Source organism: Monodelphis domestica, chromosome 8 (assembly GCF_027887165.1).
Source record: "Monodelphis domestica isolate mMonDom1 chromosome 8, mMonDom1.pri, whole genome shotgun sequence".
Classification (NCBI taxonomy): Eukaryota; Metazoa; Chordata; class Mammalia; order Didelphimorphia; family Didelphidae; genus Monodelphis; species Monodelphis domestica.
In genome coordinates, this window is record NC_077234.1 from 191852639 (window position 1) to 191876991 (window position 24353).

At 36.2% G+C, this 24353-nt stretch overlaps 1 protein-coding gene across 1 annotated transcript in view; it reads right to left on the bottom strand.

Annotated features, from left to right (window-relative positions):
• LOC100019224 (pinopsin) overlaps positions 1-24353 on the bottom strand; it is a 334695-nt gene that overhangs the window by 104109 nt on the left and 206233 nt on the right. Inside the window, exon 5 of the mRNA XM_056807670.1 lies at positions 10960-11193. Within this exon, the coding sequence (XP_056663648.1) occupies positions 10960-11193 (234 nt within the window). The remainder of the gene's footprint in view (positions 1-10959; positions 11194-24353) is intronic.

Sequence of the window (24353 nt, forward strand, 5' to 3'; positions counted from 1 at the left end):
CTTATTTTTCAATGAAGGTACTTAGTCAGGAATGTAGGTAGAAACTCTAACATTACTCCACCCATACTTAGGCATACTTTAGAGGAAAATAAAGTTGTAAACTCCTGATTGAACAATGAAAAGTCCCCAACCCATACTTAATGTGAAGCAAGAACCCTTAAGCTAGGTCTATTTTTAGATCTAATACAAAAGGGTGTTAAGTACCTATAAAGGTCAAATTAATCACTAAAAGGCCAAGCAACTTGCAAACTTGCAAGGGGCAAAGAGGTGTGAACTTACTCAGAAGTTTTAGTCTACCCAGAGAAGTTGAGAACTAAAGAAGATGTGAATTAAGAATGGTCAGTCCTCTGAAAATGTCTACTGTGATTTGTAGATGTGAGAACTTAGGGGAGGTGACATAGGAGAAAATTCTCTTCAAAAGGAGGTCAGAAAGGCTTCTGAAAGTGTCAGCTTGCAAAAGCTGAATTGGAGGTCAGGAGTCAGAGGAGGCTGCTGGGTCTCTCTCTCTCTCTCTCACTCTCTCTCTCTCTCTCTCTCTCTCTGGCTGAACTTAGTTCAGCTCAGAAGCTAAACTGGAGGGTCTCTCTGAACACTAGAGTTTTGCTTGGAAGGATCTTGTGGTGAGTTGATAAAAGACTGACTGATCTCTCTCTTAAGGTTTAAGCCTAGGCTGACCTAGGCTGACCTAGCCCTTTTCTCATTATTTCCTCTTACTCTCTCTCTCCCTTTCATTAATTCCTTAATTTATATTAATTAAAATCTCCATAAAACCCAGCTGACTTGGGTATTTCATATTTGGGAATTTTTCCAATGTCAACCACTTTATTTTTTTAATATAAAATCAAGACACTAAAAATTATCTTTACAGTTTTGACAATTCAAAGCCTTGAAACCATATTTTGAACCATTTTGAAACCATATTTTCACGGTCACAGTTTAAGGCAACCATTCTTTTATATGTAACAATATACTCTGTGTCTAGAACACATATATTACTCACTTCTATCTTCTAATTAAATAGAAGTATTTGGGTTGATAACTTAGAACACTCCTTCCTTCATTAAGAGTGCAACTTGAACATAAAATTTGTTTCCTTTCGATTAAAAGGGAAGTAGATATAATTCTCATCTGGTAATCCCTCTTTGAGGAGAGCAGAGTGGCTAGTTTTGACTTGATTAGACAAATTCATGTAAACATAAAATGGATTAAAATGGATAAGAATATTTTAAATATATATGGGGGGGTTAGTTGCAAGGTCTAAAGGTAGCTAACCACAGCACTGTGTTCTGTATCCTGGGCACTGATTGGCTCAGTGGCTGTAGGTTAATAAGTGGTTGGAAAAGATTTATTGGAGAGTGGGAAGGGTTTATAAAGCCTTAAAATGTGTAAAAATAATAAAATAAATATAATGCTGCTGCTTTGTGGATTTTCACCTATTGTGGGGGTCTCTGGAGTATAACTCCCACAATAGGTGAGGAATCAATGTACCCACATACACATAGTGTTGCTTCCTCCTTTCTTGTACCAAAAATACTCAACTCAATTATCCATACGGGCAATTTTGTTTTATGAAACCCTCAGGTACCCCTGAATCACCCTAGATAGGATTAGTAAGTCACTCCTAGACAGAATAGTAAACCTTCAAGTACTCAATTATCTCAGCTTAGATAGGAGTAGCATGTTGGAAATGCCCAAGGTGGAGATTCCCATTGGTGGTACATTATTCCTGAGACATTGTTCCCAAAGTCTCAGAGCTTAGCTTGGTGTGGTATTGGTGTCGTGTATGCACATAATTCTGTGTGGTGGCCGTAAGAACTGGGTTTCCCTTGTCCTGAATAAAAACTTGTTCTTTTGTAACTACTTTAGTGGTTCCATGTTTTCCAGGTTGACAATACATAAAGTACCAACATTGTAAACACGAAAACAATCATACCCAGTAACCATATTCTGCCATACTCACAAGATGATTCATTCAAGAAGAAATATGGTCTTCTATTGTCCAGTCTATTCTCAAGCTACTTTTGTGGCCACTCAGGTAAATACCATGACCATTTTCTCCCCAATGCTCCTTTCAAGTCTAGATTGTTTCCCTCACATTATCACCATATTATTACTTTAACTTGTTTGTACTGTTTGGGGAGAAAACAAATGTTTATTTTTTTCTTTCATGTTTTCTGCAAGACAATGAAGAAAAATAGTAATTTTCTCATAGATATGGCTGTTTCTTTCACTCTAAAATTATACTGAAAACTTCTGCCAAACATTGGTTTTAATCAGACAGTCAACTTTATTCCAATTTTTCAAATATTCTTGATGCTAAATTATTATCAATAGCATTTCAGGAAGTATCTTAGACATTTTTCTAGCTTTTGCCCAATTTCACTTTGTCTAAGTAAATTCAAAGGAAATCTGTATCATTATTTCCACCTTCGTGTATTTGTGTGTGTGTGTGTGTGTGTGTGTGTTTTCTTTATGTTCATTCTATCTATGGGCAGATTTACATCATGCCTACTTCTCTTCTACCTTGATTCCTTTTTTTGTTTACCTATTACATTTGTTCTTTCCTATCTGTAATTTGTGCTATTTTCCTTCTCTCCTCTTCATCTTAGTGACATTTTCCCAGATATTCTCTGGGACCAGCTTTGTGTCCTAAATTGCCTTCTATTTCTGTTCTTTACTAGTCCCTTTATTTCTTTGTTTCTATCATTTATCTCCCACTAATGATGTATTTTGACACCCTTCACTTATGTGCTTAGCATCACCTTTGTTTCCTTGTTCTAAATAAAATTTATTGAGTCTATGTACACTTTTCCTAAATTGCCCTGTGGTTTTGAAGTTAATTGCTATTCTGAACTGTGGTCTGAGAAACATGCATTTTAACTTTGTATTCCATACCTGTGCTACTTGTTTACCCAGTTTATCTCCTCTTTTCCCTATTTGTTCCTTTTAAACCCTTGCCTTCCATCTTAGAATCAATGCAGTGTATTGGTTCTAAGGCAGAAGACTGGCAAGGGCTAGGCAATGGGGTTTAAGTGACTTGCTCAGGATCACACAGATAGGAAGTGTCTAAGGTCAGATTGGAACCTAGGACTTCCCATCTCTATGCTTGGGTCTCAATCTCCTCTTTTCTTAAAGGGGGTCTTTTTAGCTTTGTTGTTTTTTCAAGAAGGGTTAGAAACAAATGTAAAATGAATAATTTTGAATACATTAAATTTAAAAAGTTTGTACAAACAAAACCAATGCAACCAAAATCAGAAGGGAAGCAACGAATTTGGGAAAAAAATCTTTATAACAAAAACCTCTGAAAAAGGACTTATTACTCAAATATATAAGTAGATAAATCAATGGTACAAAAAAAAAACAAGCCATTCCCCAATTGATAAGTGGTCAAGGGACATAAATAGGCAATTTTCAGATAAAGAAGTCAAAACTATCAATGAGGACATGAAAAAGTGTTCCAATCTTTTATAATTAGAGAAATGCAAATCAAAACAACTCTGAGGTATCACCTCACAACTAGTAGATTGGCTAATATGACAACAAAGGAAAGTAAATGTTGGAGGGGATGTCACAAAATTGTGACATTAATGCATTACTGGTGGAGTTGTGAACTGAACCAACCATTCTGAAAGGCAATTTGGGAATTATGCCTATAGGACTTTAAAAGACTACCTGTCCTTTGATCCATTCATTCCACTGCTCCGTTTATAGCCCAAATAGTAATAGGGAAAAATACATGTACAAAAATATTTATAGTTATGGTCTTTGTTGTGGGAAAAATTAGAAAATGAGGGGCTTCCCTTCAATTGGGAAATGGCTGAACAAATTGTGGTATCTGTTGGTGATGGAATACTACTGTGCTACAAGGAATCTTCAACTGGATGAATTCCATGTAAACTGGAACAACCTCCAAGAATAGATGTAGAGTGAAAGGAACAGAACCAGGAGAGCATTGTACACAGAGACTTATACACTGTGGCACAATCTAACAGAATGAACTTCTCTACTAGCAGCAATGCAATGATCCAGGACAATTTGGAAAGATTTATGAAAAACAATGCTATCCACATCCAGAAAAAGAACTGTGGGAGTAGAAACACAGAAGAAAAACATTTGCCTGATCACATGGTTCAATGGGGATATAATTGGGGGTGTAGACTCTAAACAATCACCCTAGTGCAAATATTAATAATATGGAAATAGATCTTGACCAGTGACACACGTAAAACTCATTGCATATCTATGGGAGGGAAAGAGCATGAATCATGTAACCATGTAAAAACATTCCAAATTAATTAATTAAATAAATGTTTTTAAAATTACCTACCAAAAATAAATAAAAGAATGGTTAGAACCATTGCCAAAACCTTCTGGTTATAAATAGAAATTTATAGTCAGTTCATCCATATTTAGAGCCCTTCTCAATCTGATCTAAATATACCTTCTCAGGCTGATTTTACATTCCTTTATTAGCCTATTGTTCAAATATTTCAATCATGTCCAAGTCTGCATGACCCCATTTGGGAGCTTACTTAGCAGAGATAGTGAAGCGATGATGGCAGACAGGGTTAGATGGCTTGCCCAGGGTCACACAGCTAGTAAGTGTCTGAGGCCAGATTTGAACATAAGAAGATGAATCTTCCTGACTCTACACCCAGCACTCTATCTACTGAACCACCTAGCTCACTTTATATTCTAACCCAAATGGTCTACTTCTATTTCCTAAACATACAATTTCATTTTTTGCCTCTGTAACTTTCCACATATTTTATCCCATCTCTAGAATATTCTTCCTCCTCATAGCCACTCTTAAAACCTCTATGTCCCTTTAAGGCTCAATTCAAGTGCCACCTTCTAGAAAAGGTCTTTTTTATTTATCTATGAAACTTGTATTCCCCTAATGGAAAGCAAGCTCTTTGAGGGGCAAGAACTGCATCACATTTGTATTTGAGTCTCCAGCACCTAACCAAATTGCCAGGACCCCAATAAGCCTTTATTCAAGGCTTGTTGATTGCTTTATTATAGAATAAGATTCCCTATGAGAAAGTAAGTCCAACTTTTCCTTTCTCCAATCAGTTGGGCTCTATACCAAGCAGAGGACTTTCTTTATTTTCTTGAAATCTTGGGGCATAAACAAGAGAGAACTTGCACTTCCTGAGGAGAAACCAGAAATCTGAGACTGCTTATTATATCAACAGGCAGAATGGAGGGTTGAATCAATTATATTTGGTTGTTCCTGCTACAGATTCTAGTTTTGTTTTGATCCTCTATCTTTATCTGCCTTGTAAAAAGAAAAAAAAAAGCCCAACTTTTATTTATAGCCCCTACCTGACTTTAGTTCCATCCTTTGGTGGTTATTTGAATGATTTGATTGTTTATTATTCTATGGGTACAGCCTGTGACTCAGCTCTAAATACTAGGCTACAACTACTGTACAATCTGTAAACTCAGGTTTGCTTTTGTTCCTTTTTTACCTTTTGCATATTGGTTCTAATCTCAACCCACTTTCTGCCCTGGCTTCTATTCTAAATTTCCTCCCATTCCAAGTACTCCATACCTTTACCCAACTCCATGAAATTTGACAGTAGTAGTTTCAGCCCTGCAGGAAATCTGGTGAATTATGAACACAGAATTCAATGTTATAAGAACAGCTAGGTCAGTTCATGACAGAGAAAATGATCCTCTAGGATTGACCAGTTTGCAGACTCTGAGGGAGCTCTGGGAATAAGAAAAGAGATGCAAAAACTTAAAAATAATAATAATGATGATGATGATAGCAATAACATTTGTCTAGCTTTTTAAAGTTTGCAAAGCTCTTAAAAAATATCTCACTTTAGTAACCACCCTAAAAAATAGGTGCTATTATTATACCCATTTTACAAATAAGGAAACTGAGGCAGGCAGCACTTAAGTGGCTTGCCTAGGAACCCACAAGTGTCTAAGACTAGATTTGGACTTAGGATAGTATTCTCTAGCATTTCGATAGCATTTTAAGTTTTGAAAAAAAAATTACATAAGTTAAATCATTTTATCTTCACAACCACCCAGAGAAATAATTATTATTATTATCCACATTTTACAGATAAGGAAATTGAGGCAGAAAGGATAAATGGCCAGATAGAAACTAAGTATATGAGGCAGGATTTGAAATTATGCCATCCTGTGATCAAGTCCCATAGTCTCTTCACTGTGTCACCTGGTAAAAGAGGCACAATGCTACTGTCCTGCTATAATCATTCTCTGTGAGTCCAATACCTAACAAAACCTAAAGTCCCTAGAGTATCTCCTCAGCTTGAAATACAGCTATGTAACTTATGCAAAGTGTTAGTCACAGAGATTCCCCAGTGCCATTGTTTCTTTTTTGTTGTTATTCTTCTCTAGCTACTATGATTTTTTCTTATAATAAGGCACCAAGGGATATTCATATGGTTTTCAGAAGTTTACCTTGATTGTACTACTTGGAGTTGGGTTCACCCAAGGTATTTTCACCTGGTTCTATCTCTGGTCCCCATGACTCTTTGGTAAGTGAATCCAATTGTTTTTTTTTTCTTAGACTTCCTGTCCTTCACATGTAATTATTTTTATCTTCTATCTCCTTGGAATATTGCCTTTGGACAAGGTGATTATTAATTATGGAATTTACTTGGCTTTAACCATACCCCTAATAATCCTTCAGTTTCTTCAAAGCTCCTCATAAGGTCATTTCCTAAGAAAGTCCTGACTCTGAAGCCCTCTCCCACATGGAAGATCATGCACCTTCCTTTTCAGAATGTCTCCAGTTTATCCTGTATAAATTTTGTGAATACAAAGTATTTTGAATGTTCTCTCCCCCGTTAGAATGTGAACTCCTTGAAGATAATGGATCTTTTTCAAATCTGAATCCTCAGTACTTAGCTCAGTCCATTACCTATCACCTGGTTGGTGCTTAATAAATTCTTATTGACCTGACCTGGCTGGACATACATATACACCGTATTTACCCATAAAATATAAGCTTCCTCAAAACAGGGGCTGTTTCATTTTTATTTTTTATCCCCAGAGCTTAGTTTAATGTTTGCCATATAATAAATGTTTATTGATTAGTTTTTTTCCACTTATATAATATTATCTTAGTATGTTTCCTTTAACTGATGCTTCCAATAAGATTAACTTCAGGGGTAGCTAGGTGGCTCAGTGAATAGGGAATCATACCTGGAGACAGGATGTCCTGGGTTCAAATATGGCCTTAGATACCTCCTAGCTTTGTGACCATGGACAAGTCACTTAAGTCCTATTGAGTAGCCCTTACTGCTCTTCTGCCTTGGAACCAATACACAGTATTGTAGAAAGGTAAGAGTTCAGAATAAAATTTTTGTAACAAATAAATTAAAAAAAAAAGAATTACTCCAGCTTACCTTAGCTTTCTCTCCTGGTTCTCTCTTAATTGTGTTTTCAGCTCACTTAATAGGTTAGTCAATGGCTCAGACACATTTGCATCTCAATGAGCTAGTGATAATTACAAGTCTATTGAAAACTTTGAATCTAGTAAATTTATAGCTTTTTCAATAAACTGTATACTTAGCAGATTTCTAGTCGTGTTACACATGAAATCCTTCAGACTACTCTCATCTATACCCAGAAAAATAACCTTTTCTTCCTTTAAAAACAGTCCTTTGTTAAATAACTATTTTATTTTGGCATAGCTATATTGGGTCAAAAGCTACAGTGTCATCACTGAAATAATCTAAGGAAATGGCATTTTATATTATTAAAACAAATGTACTACGTCCATGGAGTATGGTTCCTTAACTGCCTAGTATCCCGGATCAGTGCTACCAAAAGTTCAAGTGATGAACTATGTCTGGCAGCAGAAATCAGCAGTGCCATTTGAAATGGGAAGTGCTTTGCAGAACCCTCTTAATATACAAAGCTACTCCAACACTCCTTTTATCTATTCTGATTCTTTTGAATGAAGTAGAGCCTTTCATTTACAAAGTATTAGGAGAAAGAATGGTGGCAGGTTATGAACAGTATAACCTCATAAAACTGTGAGTTTCACAAAACATAAAAGCAGTGAAGTATAATAAATGGGGATATGGAATTTGTAGATAACCTGCATAAGAACCAACCAAAACACATGATCCCAAGTTGGTCCATAGTTAAGCGAGGAAGGAGGATCTAAATTAAAATCTCAACGAGGACAATTACAGGCTAGATGACTCTATGTAAGTCAATTAACATCTGTTTGCCTCAGTTTCCTCAACTGTAAAATGTGGATAATATCACCAATCTCCCAGGGTTTTGAAGGTCAAATGAAAAATAAAGTGCTTAGCACAATCCCTAGCCCATATTGGTGAACAATTAAACTATATACAAAGAAAAAAATTAAAAAGGATGTTTTCAGAGAAATCTGGGCAGTATTGTATCAATTGGTAGAGTGAAGTCATTCAATAAACATTTATTAAGAAACAACTATTATCTTGGCACTGTACTAAGTGCTGGGGATATAAAAAAAACACAAAAGACAATCTTTCTCTCAAGAAATTCATTATCTAATAGGGAAGATAATGTGTAAATTATCATGTAAGCAGCTAGATGGAGCTGTGAACTAAGGGGTGCTAAACCTGGTCGAAAGAGGATCTAACTTTAAATCCCAAGAGGACAATTACAGGCTAGATGACTCTATGTAAGTCATTTAACTTCTGTTTGCCTCAGTTTCTTCAACTGAAAAATATGGATAATATCACCTATCTCCCAGGGTTGTTGTGAAGATCAAATTAAATAATGCCCATAAAGTGCTTAGCACAATGCCTACCACACAGTAGGGGACATATGAGGAGATAGCATGTCTTCTTCAAGGAACAGCAAAAGAGTTCATGGGAGTAGTTGGGTATGAAGTGTTAGATATTTGAAAAGCAAGGGAAGCTATGTTATAAGAGGGACCTTAAATGCCAAACAATTTTATATTTGATCTTAAAGGTGATAGGGAACCTATGAAGGCAGTGGAGTAGGGGTAAGAGCTGTTTGCTTTATAAAAAAGACTTTGGTGACTGAATGTAGGAAAGACTGAAATGGAGAGAAACTTCTGGGAAAATAAACGATTCAAGAAACATTGCAATAGTTTGAGGAGATGAAGACCTGCATCAGGATGGCAGTATTGGGGTTGAAAATGGGCACACATAACACATTACAAGGGTGAAATCAATACATCTTGTCAAGAGATTATATTGTAGATAAGGAGTAAAGAACCAATGATGGCATATAGGTTGTGCATCTGGGGTTCTGCATAGGATGATGGTAAAATAAGCAGAATGCAAAGAATTTGTGTAATACCAAAAACATTGGAAAGGAAAACAACTTTGAAAGACTTAATTTTGATTAATGCAACAACCTGCCACTATTCCAAAAAACCATTGAAGAAACATGCTACACCCTCCTGATAATAAAATGATGTATTCAGGTTACACAATGAGACATAAGTGTTCTCGCATGGCCAATATGAGCATTCATTTTGTTTGATTATGCATATTTGATAAAGTGTATTTAATTTTATTTTTCTCAGTTTGAAAGGTTAGCAATAGGTTGCCAATTGTTTTTTGAAGAATATAAGAGAGAAGGCAATTAAAGCAATGTTTAAAAGGCACATAATGGAACAGAAGGAAAACCAATAAAAAATACAGATAAAGAGAATAACTTTGAAAATAACCTGCTAAATTCGTTGAATTCTTAGAGAGAGAAGGAAGCCACTATGACTACATTTGCAATCTTCTTTCTGTTCTGTACTATTAGGATAACCTTATTGACTTTTGTTTCCTGCCTAAATTCTCCCACTACTGCAATCCATACTTTGTTCAGCTATAAATATGATTTTTCTAAGGCTTAGGTCTGACCATTCTTATATTTATTGGGAAAAGATAGGGAGAATATTAAGAATAGGGGATAAGGAAGGTTTGTAGCAGGGTATGGAGGAGTTGAAGGGAGAGAGGGAATACTGCTGCTGGGGCAAAGAAGAGATGCTACCTGCTGAGAGGAAGCAGCAGGGGTCTGATAAGGACTGTTTGTCATTGAATGATTGAACTGATGTTCAGCTCCTTCTATGCCCAGAAAAGATAGTCCACTTATCTGACTGCGAATTCAAACCCATTTAGACTTTAGAGGTATCAGGAAAGAGGGGCAAGGGATGTCCTTAAATAAGGTTGAAGTCTTCCTCAGCTTTGGTGCTAAGGCCAGGCCTCACAAGCTGGTGGAGGGTTTCTCCCACTCCTGTCCTCTGTACTAGTTTTGTCTATTTCAGAATCTTAGCAGTAGACAGAAAGCAACAAGAAAGTCTGACCTTCAGAGCTGGTTGGGCCTATGTCTTCGGGCTGAACCAAGAAGAGGCACACCACTCCAGACTGGGCTGAACAAGCTCCTCCCACCTCCAACACCAGGAAGGAAGTAAAGCCAGCAGGAAGGAAGTGCTAGTCACAACACTCAACTGCCACTCCCAGTTGCCCTTTCCCCCACCAACTGTCAGTCTTGACAATTTCTTCTCTCTTGATATTCCCACTGTTGCTTACTCCAACACACTGGCAGAAAGTTCAGAACTTATTTCTAGTTTCTTTCCCATACCATGTCATATCCATATGTAATAAACTCAACTCAACCTTCAGGATCAAATATTAACTTCTCTCTTTGATACAAAAGGTCCTTCAAGACATAGTTCCTTCCTACATTGCTGGTCTTCTCATATTGAATTCCTCTCAATGCAGTCTATTAACCAACTTATCCTGGTCTACTTGCAGTTTCTTGAACACATACTAACTCCTTCTGTGCACCAACAGTCTCCTCAAACTGATAATATTATCTTTCCCCACCACCACTGTCTTCCTTCAAAACTCAGCTCAAATCCCACCTTCTGCAAAAGCTCTTTTCTATCCTCTTTGCAGGTAGTACCTACCCCCTAGTGTTACTTTTTAGCCATTCTATCAATAACTTTACCTGTTTGTTCATAAGTACATAGATGATTGGGTTGCATACAGTGCTGCTTTTGGCCAAAATTGATGGTACAACATTGGCCACTGGAGACACTACTCCTGGGGGGCCGAATGTAGCAAGTAATGCAATCATTCCATATGGTACCCAGCAAATTAGGTAGCAGATGACAGCTGTGACAACCATGAAGAGGACATGATATTCTCTTTTCCGAGCAGCAGTCTTCCTGATTTTCCCAACCTGGGTAAGGAAAAAGAAAAATGATTCATTACAACTTGGACTAGATATTTATGAATAAAAGATATTGGAAATTTTGATCAATAGAAATGACCATTTAAGAGAAGCTAATTCTACCTCATCTGAAACTGACAGTGATAGTGTGATTTCTCTGAAATCAGAGTGGAAAAACAATATTCCACAAAAGCAGTCTGTGGATGGAATGTTCTAATAATCATGATGATGGGTGAATGACTCTTTTCCTCTCTCTTGCAACATCTTATTTAAACTTCAAAGAGAATATTGTTTCCTAAGATACTGGAAGCAATATTTTGTGTTTAGAGCTTTTAGTGACAAATTTATGATGACTGGCTCAAAGGATATGCCCATTATTTCAATTCTTCTTATTGAATCCCATATGGCTTTCCAAATGGTTGGACCAATCCACAACTTTACCAGCAGTATAATAGCATTCCTATTTTGACACAGGTATGCTAGTACTTAATTTTATCATTTTTTATAATTGTTGGAAATTTGATGGTTATTTTCATTTCTCCAAAATTATAAAGATTTTTTCATTTTGGTTATTGATAAGCAGCTATTTTTTTAAACTGCCTCTTCATGTCCTTTAAATTCTTAACTAAGAATGAATAGCTTTACTGTATTTTATGAATACCTTTTTAATGAATTTTTGAATTATATGACTATCATAAGATATGTAATATCTTCAAATCATTATACATTTGAACTCTAACATTTGTATCAGAAATAATTGTTACAAATATCTCCTCACCAACAACTCACTCTCTGCCCTCCCTCTCACACTCATCCCCACACATACACACCAATTGGTAGTCCTTCATACTCAAGATTATTTGCTCTGAAAAAAAAAAAAAAATATATATATATATATATATATTTACTTTTTATACCTTTACCTTCTGTCTTAAAAACAATACTAAATATTGATTCCAGAGAAGCAGGGAAAGTTCAAACCTCTGAAAACCCTTCTTTACTGATTACAAACTAAATGCTCCTAGGGAACTGAAAATCAAACCTAACAAGAAGACAGAGCCAAGGAACCCTCCTGCTGGGCTCAACTTAAAAGGTTACCCCCCTCCCAAAAGCCAGAATACCAGAACACTAGGGTCTAAGGGGAAGGTAGAAGGAAGGTCCCAGGCCCCTCCCCACCTAGAGCACTAAGCCTCCAGCAGCAGCTGGAACCCCTGGGCAGGCAATGGTGCTGCTCTGGAGGGAGTATCTTGTGGGCAAACCTGTGCCATACTTAGAGCGTAGAACACAGGTAGTGGGGAAGCAGTTGGAGAAGAAAAGCAAAGTGCAGAGCGGGCAGCCTAGTTGTAACAGTGGAGACACTCCATATCGCCCCCCCCCCCATAGGTTTTGGTCTCAGGGCACATCCAGCTCAAACCAGCTGGAATTAATCTGATCGAATCTTTCAGAAGGCAGGGAAGCTCAAGCTCCAACACCTCTCCTCCACAGACTGCACTGAGAGATTTGTTGACTAAAGGTGAAGCCTGATAGAAAATCCCACAGATCCAACAAAAAAATGAGAGATGCAAGAGCACAGGTAATTGCAGGGAGTAAAGAAGGGGTAAATATGAACAAACAACAAAAAAAGAAAAAAGAAATTACAATTGAAAACTTCTATCCAGGCAATGAACAAAGAGCAAATGGAATAGAGGAGGATCAAGGAATGTAAAGCAAAAACACAGGAACCCCAGAAAATTGGACACAGGTTTTGGAAGACCTCAAAATACAATTAAGAGAGGCTAAAGACAACTGGGAAAAGAACTTAAAAAGCAAGATAAGTCATCTAGATACAGAAGAACTTGAACTAAAACAAGAAAATAGTGTTTTCAAAGCCAAAATTAATCAGCTTGAAAATAAGGCAAAGGAGATGAAAGATGGCCTCAAAGAAAATCAGACCAGAAGGAGGATGACCACAAAGCCAGGGATGAAATCCATTCTTTAAGAACCAGAATACAACAAATAGAAGGAAGCGTCTTCACAAGGCAGCAGGACACTATAAAATAAAATCAAAAGAATGAAAAAAATTGAGGAAAATATTAAGCACCTCATTCACAAAACAGAAGATTTAGAAAATTGTTCCAGGAGAGACAACTTGAGAATCATTGGTCTACCAGAACACCATGACAAAAGAAAAGACTGGACATTATCCTACAGGAAATTTTCCAAGAAAACTTCCCCAATATTTGAGAACAATAGGGAAAACCAGAGATTGAAGGAATCCACAGATCAGCTCCTGTATATAATCCCCAACCAACAACACCCAGGAATGTTATAGCCAAATTCAAGAACTATCAGACCAAGGAAAAAAATATTACAAGCTGCTAAGAAGAAGTCATTCAGATACCATGGAACTACAGTCAGTATAACATAGGATCTGGTTGCATCTACACTGAAGGACCTAAAGGCATGGAATATGATATTGCGGAAAGCAAGGGAACTAGATCTACAACTAAGAATCAACTACCCACAAAAACTGACTATATTCTTACAGGGGAAAGTATGGTGATTTAACAAAATAGAAGAATTCCAAGCATTTGTAAAGAAAAGATCAGACCTGAACAGATGCCCAAGCACAGAACTCAAGAGAATCATCAAAGGGTAATTAAGAAAGAGGGGGAAAAGAAAAAAAACAACTTTGTTTTTAGAGACCCAATAAGGTAAAACAATATGTATCTGTATAAGAAAAGAGGTCATTGGTAAATCTTAAAAATTGTTATTATCACCTGGGCACCTAGAAGAACTACACTTAGAGGAAACAGTGACAAATTGTATAGGATGAAATGCCAAGACATAAATATGTATATACATATATGTATGCATAAATACATATATATGTATATATATGTAAATGTATATATATATATGTATATATATATAACTAGAGCTAAAAAAAGAGGTCAATACTAAAAGAAATGGGAAAAGAAACAAAAGGGGTGTAAATGTATATGTCACAAAGAAGCTTATGGCAGGAGGAGGGAGAACATCAATACACTGGAAGGGTAAAGAGGTTGGAGATAGGAAATACTCAACTCTTATATGCACTGAAATTGACTCAAAGAGGGAAGAACAATCAAATAAATTGGGGCAGAAAATTGATTTGCGCACTATAGGGTTGTAGCAAGTTGGGTGAACAAAGAATAGTATACATGTCAGATATTTGGGAAAGGAAAGACTTTAAAACCAAGGAAGAGCTAGAAAAAAATACAAAATATAATATAAATAATATTGATTACCTCAAATTAAAAAGGTTTTGTACAAACAAAACCAATGCAAACAAAATCAATAGGGAAATAACAAATTGGGAAACAATCTTCATAACAAAAACTTCTGACAAAGGTCTAATTACTCAAATTTATAAAGAGCTAAACCAATTGTACAAAATATAAAGCCATTTTCCAATTGGTAAATGGGCAAGGGACAGGAACAGGCAATTTTCAGGTAAAGAAATCAAAACTATTAATAAGCACATGAAAAAGTGTCCTAAATCTCTTATAATCAGAGAGATGCAAATAAAAACAACTCTGAGGTATCACCTCACACCTAGCAGATTGGCTAACATGACAGCAATGGAAAGTAATAAACACTGGAGGGGATGTGGCAAAGTCGGGACATTAATGCATTGCTGGTGGAGTTGTGAATTGATCCAACCATTCTGGAGAGCAATTTGGAACTATGCCCAAAGGGTGCTAAAAGTCTGTCTGTCCTTTGATCCAGCCATAGCACTGCTGGGTTTGTACCCCAAAGAGATAATAAGGAAAAAGACATGCACAAAAATATTCTCAGCTGTGTTCTTTGTGGTAGCAAAACAATGGAAAATGAGGGACTTCCCTTCAATTGGGGAATGGCTGAACAAATTGTGGTATTTGTTGGTGATGGAATACTATTGTGCTCAAAGGAATAATAAACTGGAGGAATTCCATGTGAACTGGAAAGATCTCCATGAATTGATGCAGAGTGAGGGATGCAGAACCAGGAGACATTATACACAGAGACTGATACACTGTGGTACAATCGAATGTAATGGACTTTTCCGTTAGTGGCAATGCAGTGATCCTGAACAACTTGGAGGGAGCTACAAGGAAGAACACTATCCATATTCAGAGAGAAAACTGTGGGAGTAGAAACACAGAAGAAAAACAACTGCTTGACTAAATGGGTTGAGGGGATATGGCTAAGGATGTAGTCTCCAAATGAATATCCTAATGCAAACACCAACAACATGAAAATAGGTTTTAATCAAGGACACATGTAATAACCATTGAAATTGCCTGTTAGCTTTGCAAAGGATGGGGTGAGGGGAGGGAAGGAAATAATATGATTCTCATAACCAAGGAATAATGTTCTAAATTGACTCAATAAATTAAAAAAAAATTTAAAAATAAGTAAAAGCTAAGCATGTCCCCCACCCCAAAAATAAATAAATATTGATTTCAAGGCAGGAGAGCAGTAAGGGCTAGGCAGTTAAGGATAAGTGACTTTCCCAGTGTCACACAGCTAGGAAATGTCTGAGGCCAGATTTAAATTCAGGATCTCTCATCTCTAGACCTGACTTTCAATCTACTGACCCACCTAAGTGCTCCCAAAAGAACTTTTTTAATAATAAATTTATTTGTACTCTCTTATAATTTTCTACATTAAAACTCCATTTTTTTTAACATTTCCTCATTTCCCTCAGGCTAGAAGTACAACACCTATCCCATACACTGATCTTACTACCAACTGGCATAGGAGTTTTTATTTGACATACTGTGTTTCCCACCTTGTTGGATTTATATCCTCGTTAGGCAATCCAGTGACACCTCCTTCATGAAGTTCACCATACTATTGCTGAACATCATGCAGATATCCATTCTAGCTTTAAATTTTAATATTTGGTATAATTTTTCTTCACACAATGATTTAACAATTTATTACATCCTAAACAAGTTAATTTTAGTACATTTGGTACTTGAATAGGAATTCTCTCTATAAGATCATGCAGCATCTTTGAAAAGTGGTCATCAATGCACAATTTCAAGAGGAGTGCCATATGGAATAGTGAAAGGACTTAGGACTTTAGAATAGTATAGGACTTATACTTAGAGTTGAAGTATCTGGGTTTAAATTCCAGCTTTATACCTTACTCCCTATGCAATCTCTGCTTCTTGAACTGGAAAATGGCAGCTTCATGCTTGATGCCTTCAAGATTCAAATAGATAATCCCATGATCCACAATGATGGGGAATTCACTGCTTCTGGATGTTGTCTTCTCTATTTGGGGGGAAGGTCCATTTAAGCATCTTTTATTCAGTCATTTTCAGTCAAGTTTGACTCTTTGTAACCTCATTTGGGTGGAGGATTTGGGGGCAAGAGTTACTGAAGTGGTTTGCCATTTTTTTTCTAGCTCATTTGACAGATGAGGAAACTGAGGCAAACAGGGTTAAATGAGACCATGTCAAATAGCCAGTAAGTGCCTGAGGTCAGATTTGAACCCCGGAAGAGGAACCTTCTGAGCTCCAGAAGGGGCACTCTATTCATTGCACCACCTAGGTATCTAGCAGTTTTTTATAACATTAAGCTAAATGGACCTCTTAACTCTTCCCATTTCTTTTAGTTCTGCCCTTTGGGAATAAATTGAATCCCTCTTTCATATGATAGACCTTAACATATTTAAAGATAGCTCTCATTTCTACCTCCATGAGACTTTTCTTTCCAGTCAATTCTCTCTCCAGTTCTTTCTAGTAGTTCTCCTTTGGTATGGCATCAGTTTCTATCTTAGTCACCTACTTCTGTTTAAATTCTCTCAATGTTCTGATTAAAATGTAGTACTCCAAATTCAGTACAGTGCTTTAAATATAATCTAACTATGAGAAATCACAAAAACTATTGCCCTCCTCATTTTGTCCTTATAATTCTATTAATTGCAAGTCTAGATCCTTATACATATTTTAATTTCTTCATATCTTGTATTTGTTCAAGCATTCTAACTCATTAAAAGCTCTTTTTGCATCCTATTTCCAGGATAAAACTTGATAGCTACTTCCACTTCCTGTCATCTATAAATCTAACTAGGAGCCCATCTATGACTTAACCAGTCACACCTATAATGAGTGTCAAGATCAAGCTTTGCACCTTGCCAGGTTCCTTGTTCCCAGAATCCACTGTTCTTTCTACTATACCACATATAACACGAAAATGAGATGTTTTCCTACCCTTTCATAAGCTTGAGATTCAAGGTAGAGCTGGAGCTATGGAGCTCACCGTTTCCTGACATGTCAGCCAACAGCATTCATTTCTGATCCCTCTATGATATGTCTTTAGATATTAGCAAAGGACAAGAATATAAAAACCTCCCCGTGGATACTAAATATAAATATGTAGGAAGAGGCATAGCATGGCAGCCAGATGAAAGGCATAAACTCCTTTCCTGCGTTTAAAGCCTGCTTTTCATACATCCTGACTCTTGTTAAGCATGAAACCTCTCAGTGGCTCAGGTAGCCCTGTAGCACTATAAGTAACAGAACACAGTTGATGATTTTCATTAGGACAGGAAGGTTTCTGACTTGTAATTTTCCTATGTGGACTTGCTATGAAATTACTATTGAGGAAATGGGGATGGAAGTCTTCTTAGAGCTAAAAACTAAGCAGTGATAAAGACTGTTTCAGAATAATGATCTCTCTGTGTGTGATGGATTTCAATGCATTCATTAGGTTCATCCTAGAAATCAAGAAATAGCCACTCAAAAAGTTCCCTGGTTTCCCCTGCTTGCAGGGGCTCCATACACTTTTAAGAGAAGCCCAGATTCCCTTCTACATTCTGTCATATGCTTCCTTTCAGTCAACAAGTCTTAGGGCTCTGCCCCCAAAATGGCCTATTGACTTTAAGAGCAATATTTGGTCCTCCTGTTTATAAAATGTAATGGCTATAATCCAATCATCCAATCACACCATTCAAGAAGATGGGCTTCATTTGGAAAGATCTTTATTGTATAGTAACCCCTTAAACATTCACTCTCTATTATGCGGAAATGAAGGGGATGTTACAATCAGAGCATCTCCCTATGTATTTGATCACAGACTGGGTGTGTTGCTGCTGGGGATGTTTGCTTCCAAGTGGACCATATAATCGGGCTGCATCATTCTGGATAAACACTTCAAGTATCTAAAGTGTAATCTCTCAAGGATGATGGCACATTACAGGGAAACTGTAATGGGTGTGAAGAATTCATAGGAGCCTGCCACGCACAATTTAACTAAACAATTTGCCAGTCGTGGCTTTTAAAGGGGCATTTTTAACACCTTCATAAAGCAACAACATAAAAGACAGAACAATCAAAGTTCTATTCCAAAGAGGCTTCTAGTACTCACCATAAAATCCCAGAAAGAAATATACGTGCCATGACTTAATCTAATACAGAACTAGAAGAAAAGCTCAAGAGTCTTTTGGACTATTAGGCTACTGAGTGAATCCTATGATGTCAGAATTAGAAAGGACCTAGACCTCATCTAGCCAGGGCATCTTAGCCGTTTGTTTTTCATGAATTCCATTTCCAGTCTGTTAAAGCCTATGGACCCTTTTTTCAGATTATTTTTAAATGAATAAAATAAAAATACATAGAATTTCAAAGCAAACCAATTATATTAAAATGCACTTACCAAGATTTTTTTTTAAGTTCACAGATTGCAGGTAAAGAACCTCCTGATCTAGTTCAAAACTCCTCGTTTCACAAATGAGAAAAAAGAGATTCAATGACCATTAAGTGACTTGTCCTAGGTCATGGGGCTTATAAATGGCAGAGCCATGGCTTAAATTCAGATCTCATCTCCAATCCTACACTCATGACACAGAACAATGTCTCCACAACTGCATTCCACAGAGCCCTCAGGTTCTTTCCATGAGAAAATGTTGATGCCAGAAATGCATTTTCTTTTAAAATATTTCTGAAACTATTCATTGTTAAAAATACATGCATGGTAATTTTCTATTTTGTTCCTAAATTCCCTGTGGTCTTCTCATTTACAGAGTAGGTTTGGGAGGGAAAGGATGTCCTACTTGAAGACTCCTTAGACCTCTCCCAGGAGCATTTATGGCCTCTGTCAGTGTATTTCAAGTACAGTGTGCTTTCTGGCAAAATTGGTTTGAGAAAAGCTGACCTAATGAATCAGTTTCCTCAGGGAAGTAAGAAAAACAAAATATTAGCTTGGTATTAATTTCCTTATTTGTGGAACTAAAGGGCAGATTGATGTAGTGGTCTCAAGGTCAGAAAGACATCCAGTTCAGTATTGGTTATTTGACTATGTGTAATTTATTTCACCTTTCAGAGCCCCCAAGGCAACTTTCTAAGACTAAGTTGCAGCTCAAGTGCCCATTTATGAAGAAATTATTTGAGTTTGAATCCCTCCTTCACCAAAAAAACATTATGACACTATTTGTTTCCACTCCTTCTCTCTTTCTATTTCCATGGCCCCATAATGACAAAAGAACCATACAATTTGGACCATATTAAGAGTTAGGACTTTTAGGTGAGCAAATTATTTGGTAATGAAACTGTAAAAGCTTTCATAAGCTGCTCCCATAGGACTCAACTCTAGCCCACAAATCCCGGAGAGCTTCCACAAATGGAGTATAAAAGGAATGGCCTAATTGAGTTGAAACTCAATCTCTCATTTAAAGGTCTTAATTTGAATGTAGTGAAGTATAACTTTTTTTCCCCTTTTTTATTTAGAATATTTTTTCCATGGTCTTTCCTTCCCACTCTGGAAGCTGGCAAGAAGTTCTACTGGGTTATACAAGTATCAGTGTTCAAGACCTATTCCCATGTTATTACTATTTGCAGCAGTGATCCTTTAACATCAAAACGCCAATCACATTGCTATCACGCTACATGATCAATCATATATCTTTCTAATGCATTTCTGGTTCCACAGTTCTTCCTCTGGATGTGGATGAAGTATAATTTAAAAAAAAATAAGTATTGCATTTGAATTTTTCCAAAGACTGAGGTGTATTTATGGGTATTACATGTTTTTGTCTGGGGTGTAACTCATCATACCAAATGAAAGACATAATGGGACCATTTCCTTGGATGTTTTAGAAAAAGTAACTTTTTGCAAACAAAGTTCTCATACATTCTTGGATGAACATAAGGCATCATGATTTGGTGAAATGAAAACTAGAATTAAGTCAGAAAATGTGGAACAATCATTACAAAATTCTGAGCTCAATTTCCATATCTACAAAATAGGGATAACATTTATACAATCTACCTCATAGAGGAATTAAAAGAAAGGAATTTTAGAAAGGGTCATAAAAATGTAAACCAGGATTATAATGAAAATTTTCACAAATTACTACAGAAACACTCAATTTAAGTTTAGAACCAACCCAGAAAGGAAGCATCAAATTAGAGAAGTGCCATTTTCCATTTCCACCCCCATGTGATACAACTTTTTCATAGCAACTATATTAATATTCAAAGATACAGATCCTTCTCAAAACATCCTTTCAAAAATATTTTTAAATACCAAAAAAAAAATCTTCAGTAAACTTCTCTGATTCTAGGCACTTAAATCCTATATTTCAGGGGTAGAGGCAAGATGGCAGAACCTAGGAATCACTACAGCAAAGGTATCCTAACATTTTCCTCCTAAAAAACTTTTTTATACTTTTTTATTTTTCTATTATTTAGTCAATTTAGAACATTATTCGTTGGTTACTAGAATCATATTATTTCCCTCCATCCCCTCCTCCACCCTCCCATAGCTGATGCATAATTTTAATGAGTATCACATAAGTCCTTGATCAGGTCCCATTTCCATGTTGTTGATGTTTGCAAAAGAATGTTCACCCAGAGTCTACATCCCCAATCATATCCCCTCGACCCATGGAATCAAGAAGTTGTTTTTCATTGGTTTTTCCACTTCCACAGTTTTTCCCCTGAATGTGGATAGTGTTCCCTCTCATAGATCCCTCCAGGTTGATCAGGATCACTGCATTGCTACTAATAGAGAAGTCCATTACATTCGATTGTACCACAGTGTATCAGTCTCTGTGTATAATGTCTACTGGTTCTCCTCCTTTCACTCTGCATCAATTCCTGGAGGTCATTCCAGTTCACATGGAATTCCTCCAGTTCATTATTCCTTTGAGCACAATAGCATTCCATCACCAACAAATACCACAATTTGTTCAGCCATTCCCAAACTGAAGGGCATCCCCTCATTTTCCTTTTTTTTTTTGCCACCACAAAGAGCACAGATATAAATATTCTTGTACATGTCTTTTCCTTATCATCTCTTTGAGGTACAAACCAAGCAGTGCTATGGCGGGATCAAAGGGCAGACAAACTTTTAGCACCCTTTGGGCATAGTTCCAAATTGCCCTCCAGAGTGGTTGGATCAATTCACAACTCCACCAGCAATGCATTGATGTCCTGACTTTGCCACATCCTCTCCAGTGTTCATTACTTTCCATTGCTGCCATGTTGGCCAATCTGCTAGGTGTGAGGTGATACCTCAAAATTGTTTTGATTTGCATCTCTCTGATTATAAGAGATTTAGAACACTTTTTCATGTCCTTATTAATAGTTTTGACTTCTTTAACTGAAAATTGTCTGTTCATGTCCCTTGCCCATTTAACAATTGGTGAATGGCTTGATGTTTTTTGTACAATTGGTTTAGTTCTTTATAAATTTGAGTAATTAGACCTTTGTCAGAGGTTTTTGTTATGAAGATTGTTTCCCAATTAATTGTTTCCCTTCTAATTTTGGTTGCATTGGTTTTGTTGGTACAAAAACTTTTTAAATTGATTTTACATTTTGTGATTTTTTTCTAATTCTTCCTTGGTCTTAAAGACTTTCCTTTCCCAAAGATCTGACATGTATACTATTCTGTGTTCACCTAATTTACTTGTAGTTTCCTTCTATATATTCAAATTATTCATCCATTCTGAGTTTACCTAGGTGTAGTGTGTGAGATGTTGATGAAAACTTAATCTCTCCCATACTGTCTTCCAATTTTCGCAGCAGTTTTTTATCAAATAGTGGGTTTTTGTCCCAAAAGCTGAGATCTTTGGGCTTATCAGAGACTGTCCTGCTGAGGTCACTTGCCCCAACCCTATTCCACTGACCCTCCTTTCTGTCTCTTAGTCAGTACCAAATTGTTTTGATGACCACAGCTTTATAGTATAGTTTGAGATCTGGGACTGCAAGGCCACCTTCTTTCAATTGTTTAGATCTAGTTTTAATTGTGTGGAGTGTTTTGTAGTTGTGTTCATATACTTCCTGTGTTTGTCTCAGCAGATAGATTCCCAAGTAATATATATTGTCTAGGGTGATTTTAAATGGAATTTCTCATTCTAATTCTTGCTGCTGAGATATGTTGGAAATATATAGAACTGCTGATGACTTTTGGGGGTTTATTTTGTATCCTGCAACTTTGTTAAAGTTGTTGATTATTTTGATTAGCTTTTTAGTTGATTCTCTTGGCTTCTTTAAGTAGACCATCATATCATCTGCAAAGAGTGATAGCTTGGTCTCCTCTTTGCCTATTTTAATACCTTCAATTTATTTTTCTTCTCTAATTGCTACTGCTAGTGTTTCTAGTACAATGTTAAATAATAGAAGTGATAATGGGCATTCTTGTTTCACTCTTGATATTATTGGGAAGGCTTCTAATTTATCCCCATTGCAGATGATGTTTGCTAATGGTTTTAGATCTATACTGTTTATTACTTTTAGGAAAGGCCCTTCTATTCCTATGCTTTCTCGTGTTTTCAAAAGGAATGAGTGTTGTATTTTGACAAAGGCTTTTTCTGCATCTATTGTGATAATCATGTGATTTTTGTCGGTTTGTTTGTTAATATGCTCAATTATGTGGATGGTTTTCAGAATATGGAAACATCGTCGAATTCCTGGTATAAATCCTACCTGGTCATAGTGAATAACTCTTGTTATCACTTGCTGAAGTCTTTTTGCTAGTATCCTATTTAAAATTTTTCATCTATGTTCATTAAGGAGATTGGTCTGCAGTTTTTTTTTCTCTGTTTTTTACCTACCTGGCTTTGGAATCAGTACCATATTTGTGTTGTAAAAGGAATTTGGTAGAAATCCTTCTTTCCTTATTCTGTCAAATAATTTGAATAATATTGAGATTATTTGTTCTTTGAATGTCTGATAGAATTCATTTGTAAATACTTCTGGTCCTGGGGATTTTTTCTTAGGGAGTTCTTTGATGGCTTGTTCAATTTCATTTTCTGATATGGGTTTGTTTAGATATTCTAGTTTTCCTCTGTTAGTCTAGGCAATTTATATTTTTGTAAATATTCATCCATGTCACCTAGATTGTCAAGTATATTGACATATAATTGGGCATAATAATTTTTGATGATTGCCTTGATTCCCTTTTCATTAGCAGTGAGGTCTCCCTTTTCATCTTGGATACTGTCAATTTGGTTTTCTTCTTCCCTTTTTTAAATTAGATTGACCAGTACTTTGTCTATTTTATTTGTTTTTCAAAGTACCAGCTTCTAGTTTTATATATTAAATCAATAGTTCTTTGACTTTCAATTTTATTAACTTCTCCTTTGATTTTTAGGATCTCCAATTTAGTATTGATCTGAGGATTTTTAATTTGTTCACTTTCTACTTTTTTAATTTGAATGCCCAATTCACTGACCTCTGCCCTCCCTAATTTGTTAATATGTGAACTCTAGGATATAAATTTCTCCCGAAGTACTGTTTTGGCTCCATCCCATAGATTTTGGAAGGATGTCTCATCATTTTCTTCAATGAAATTATTAATTGTTCCTATGATTTGTTCTTTAGCTAACTGATTTTGGAGAATCGTATTGTTTAATGTCCAATGAATTTTTCACTTGTCTCTACAGGAATACTTACTAAATATTATTTTCATTGCATTATGGTCTGAGAAGGTTGCATTTATTATTTTTCCTCTTTTGCACTTGTTTGCAATGTTTTTATGCTCCACTACATGGTCAGTCTTAGTGAATGTGCCATGTGCTGTTGAGAAGAAGGTGTATTCCTTTTTGTCCCTACTTATTTTTCTCCACCTATCTACTAACTCTAATTTTTCTAAGATCTCATTCACTTCTCTTACCTCTTTCTTATTTATTTTATTATTTGAGTTATCTAGTT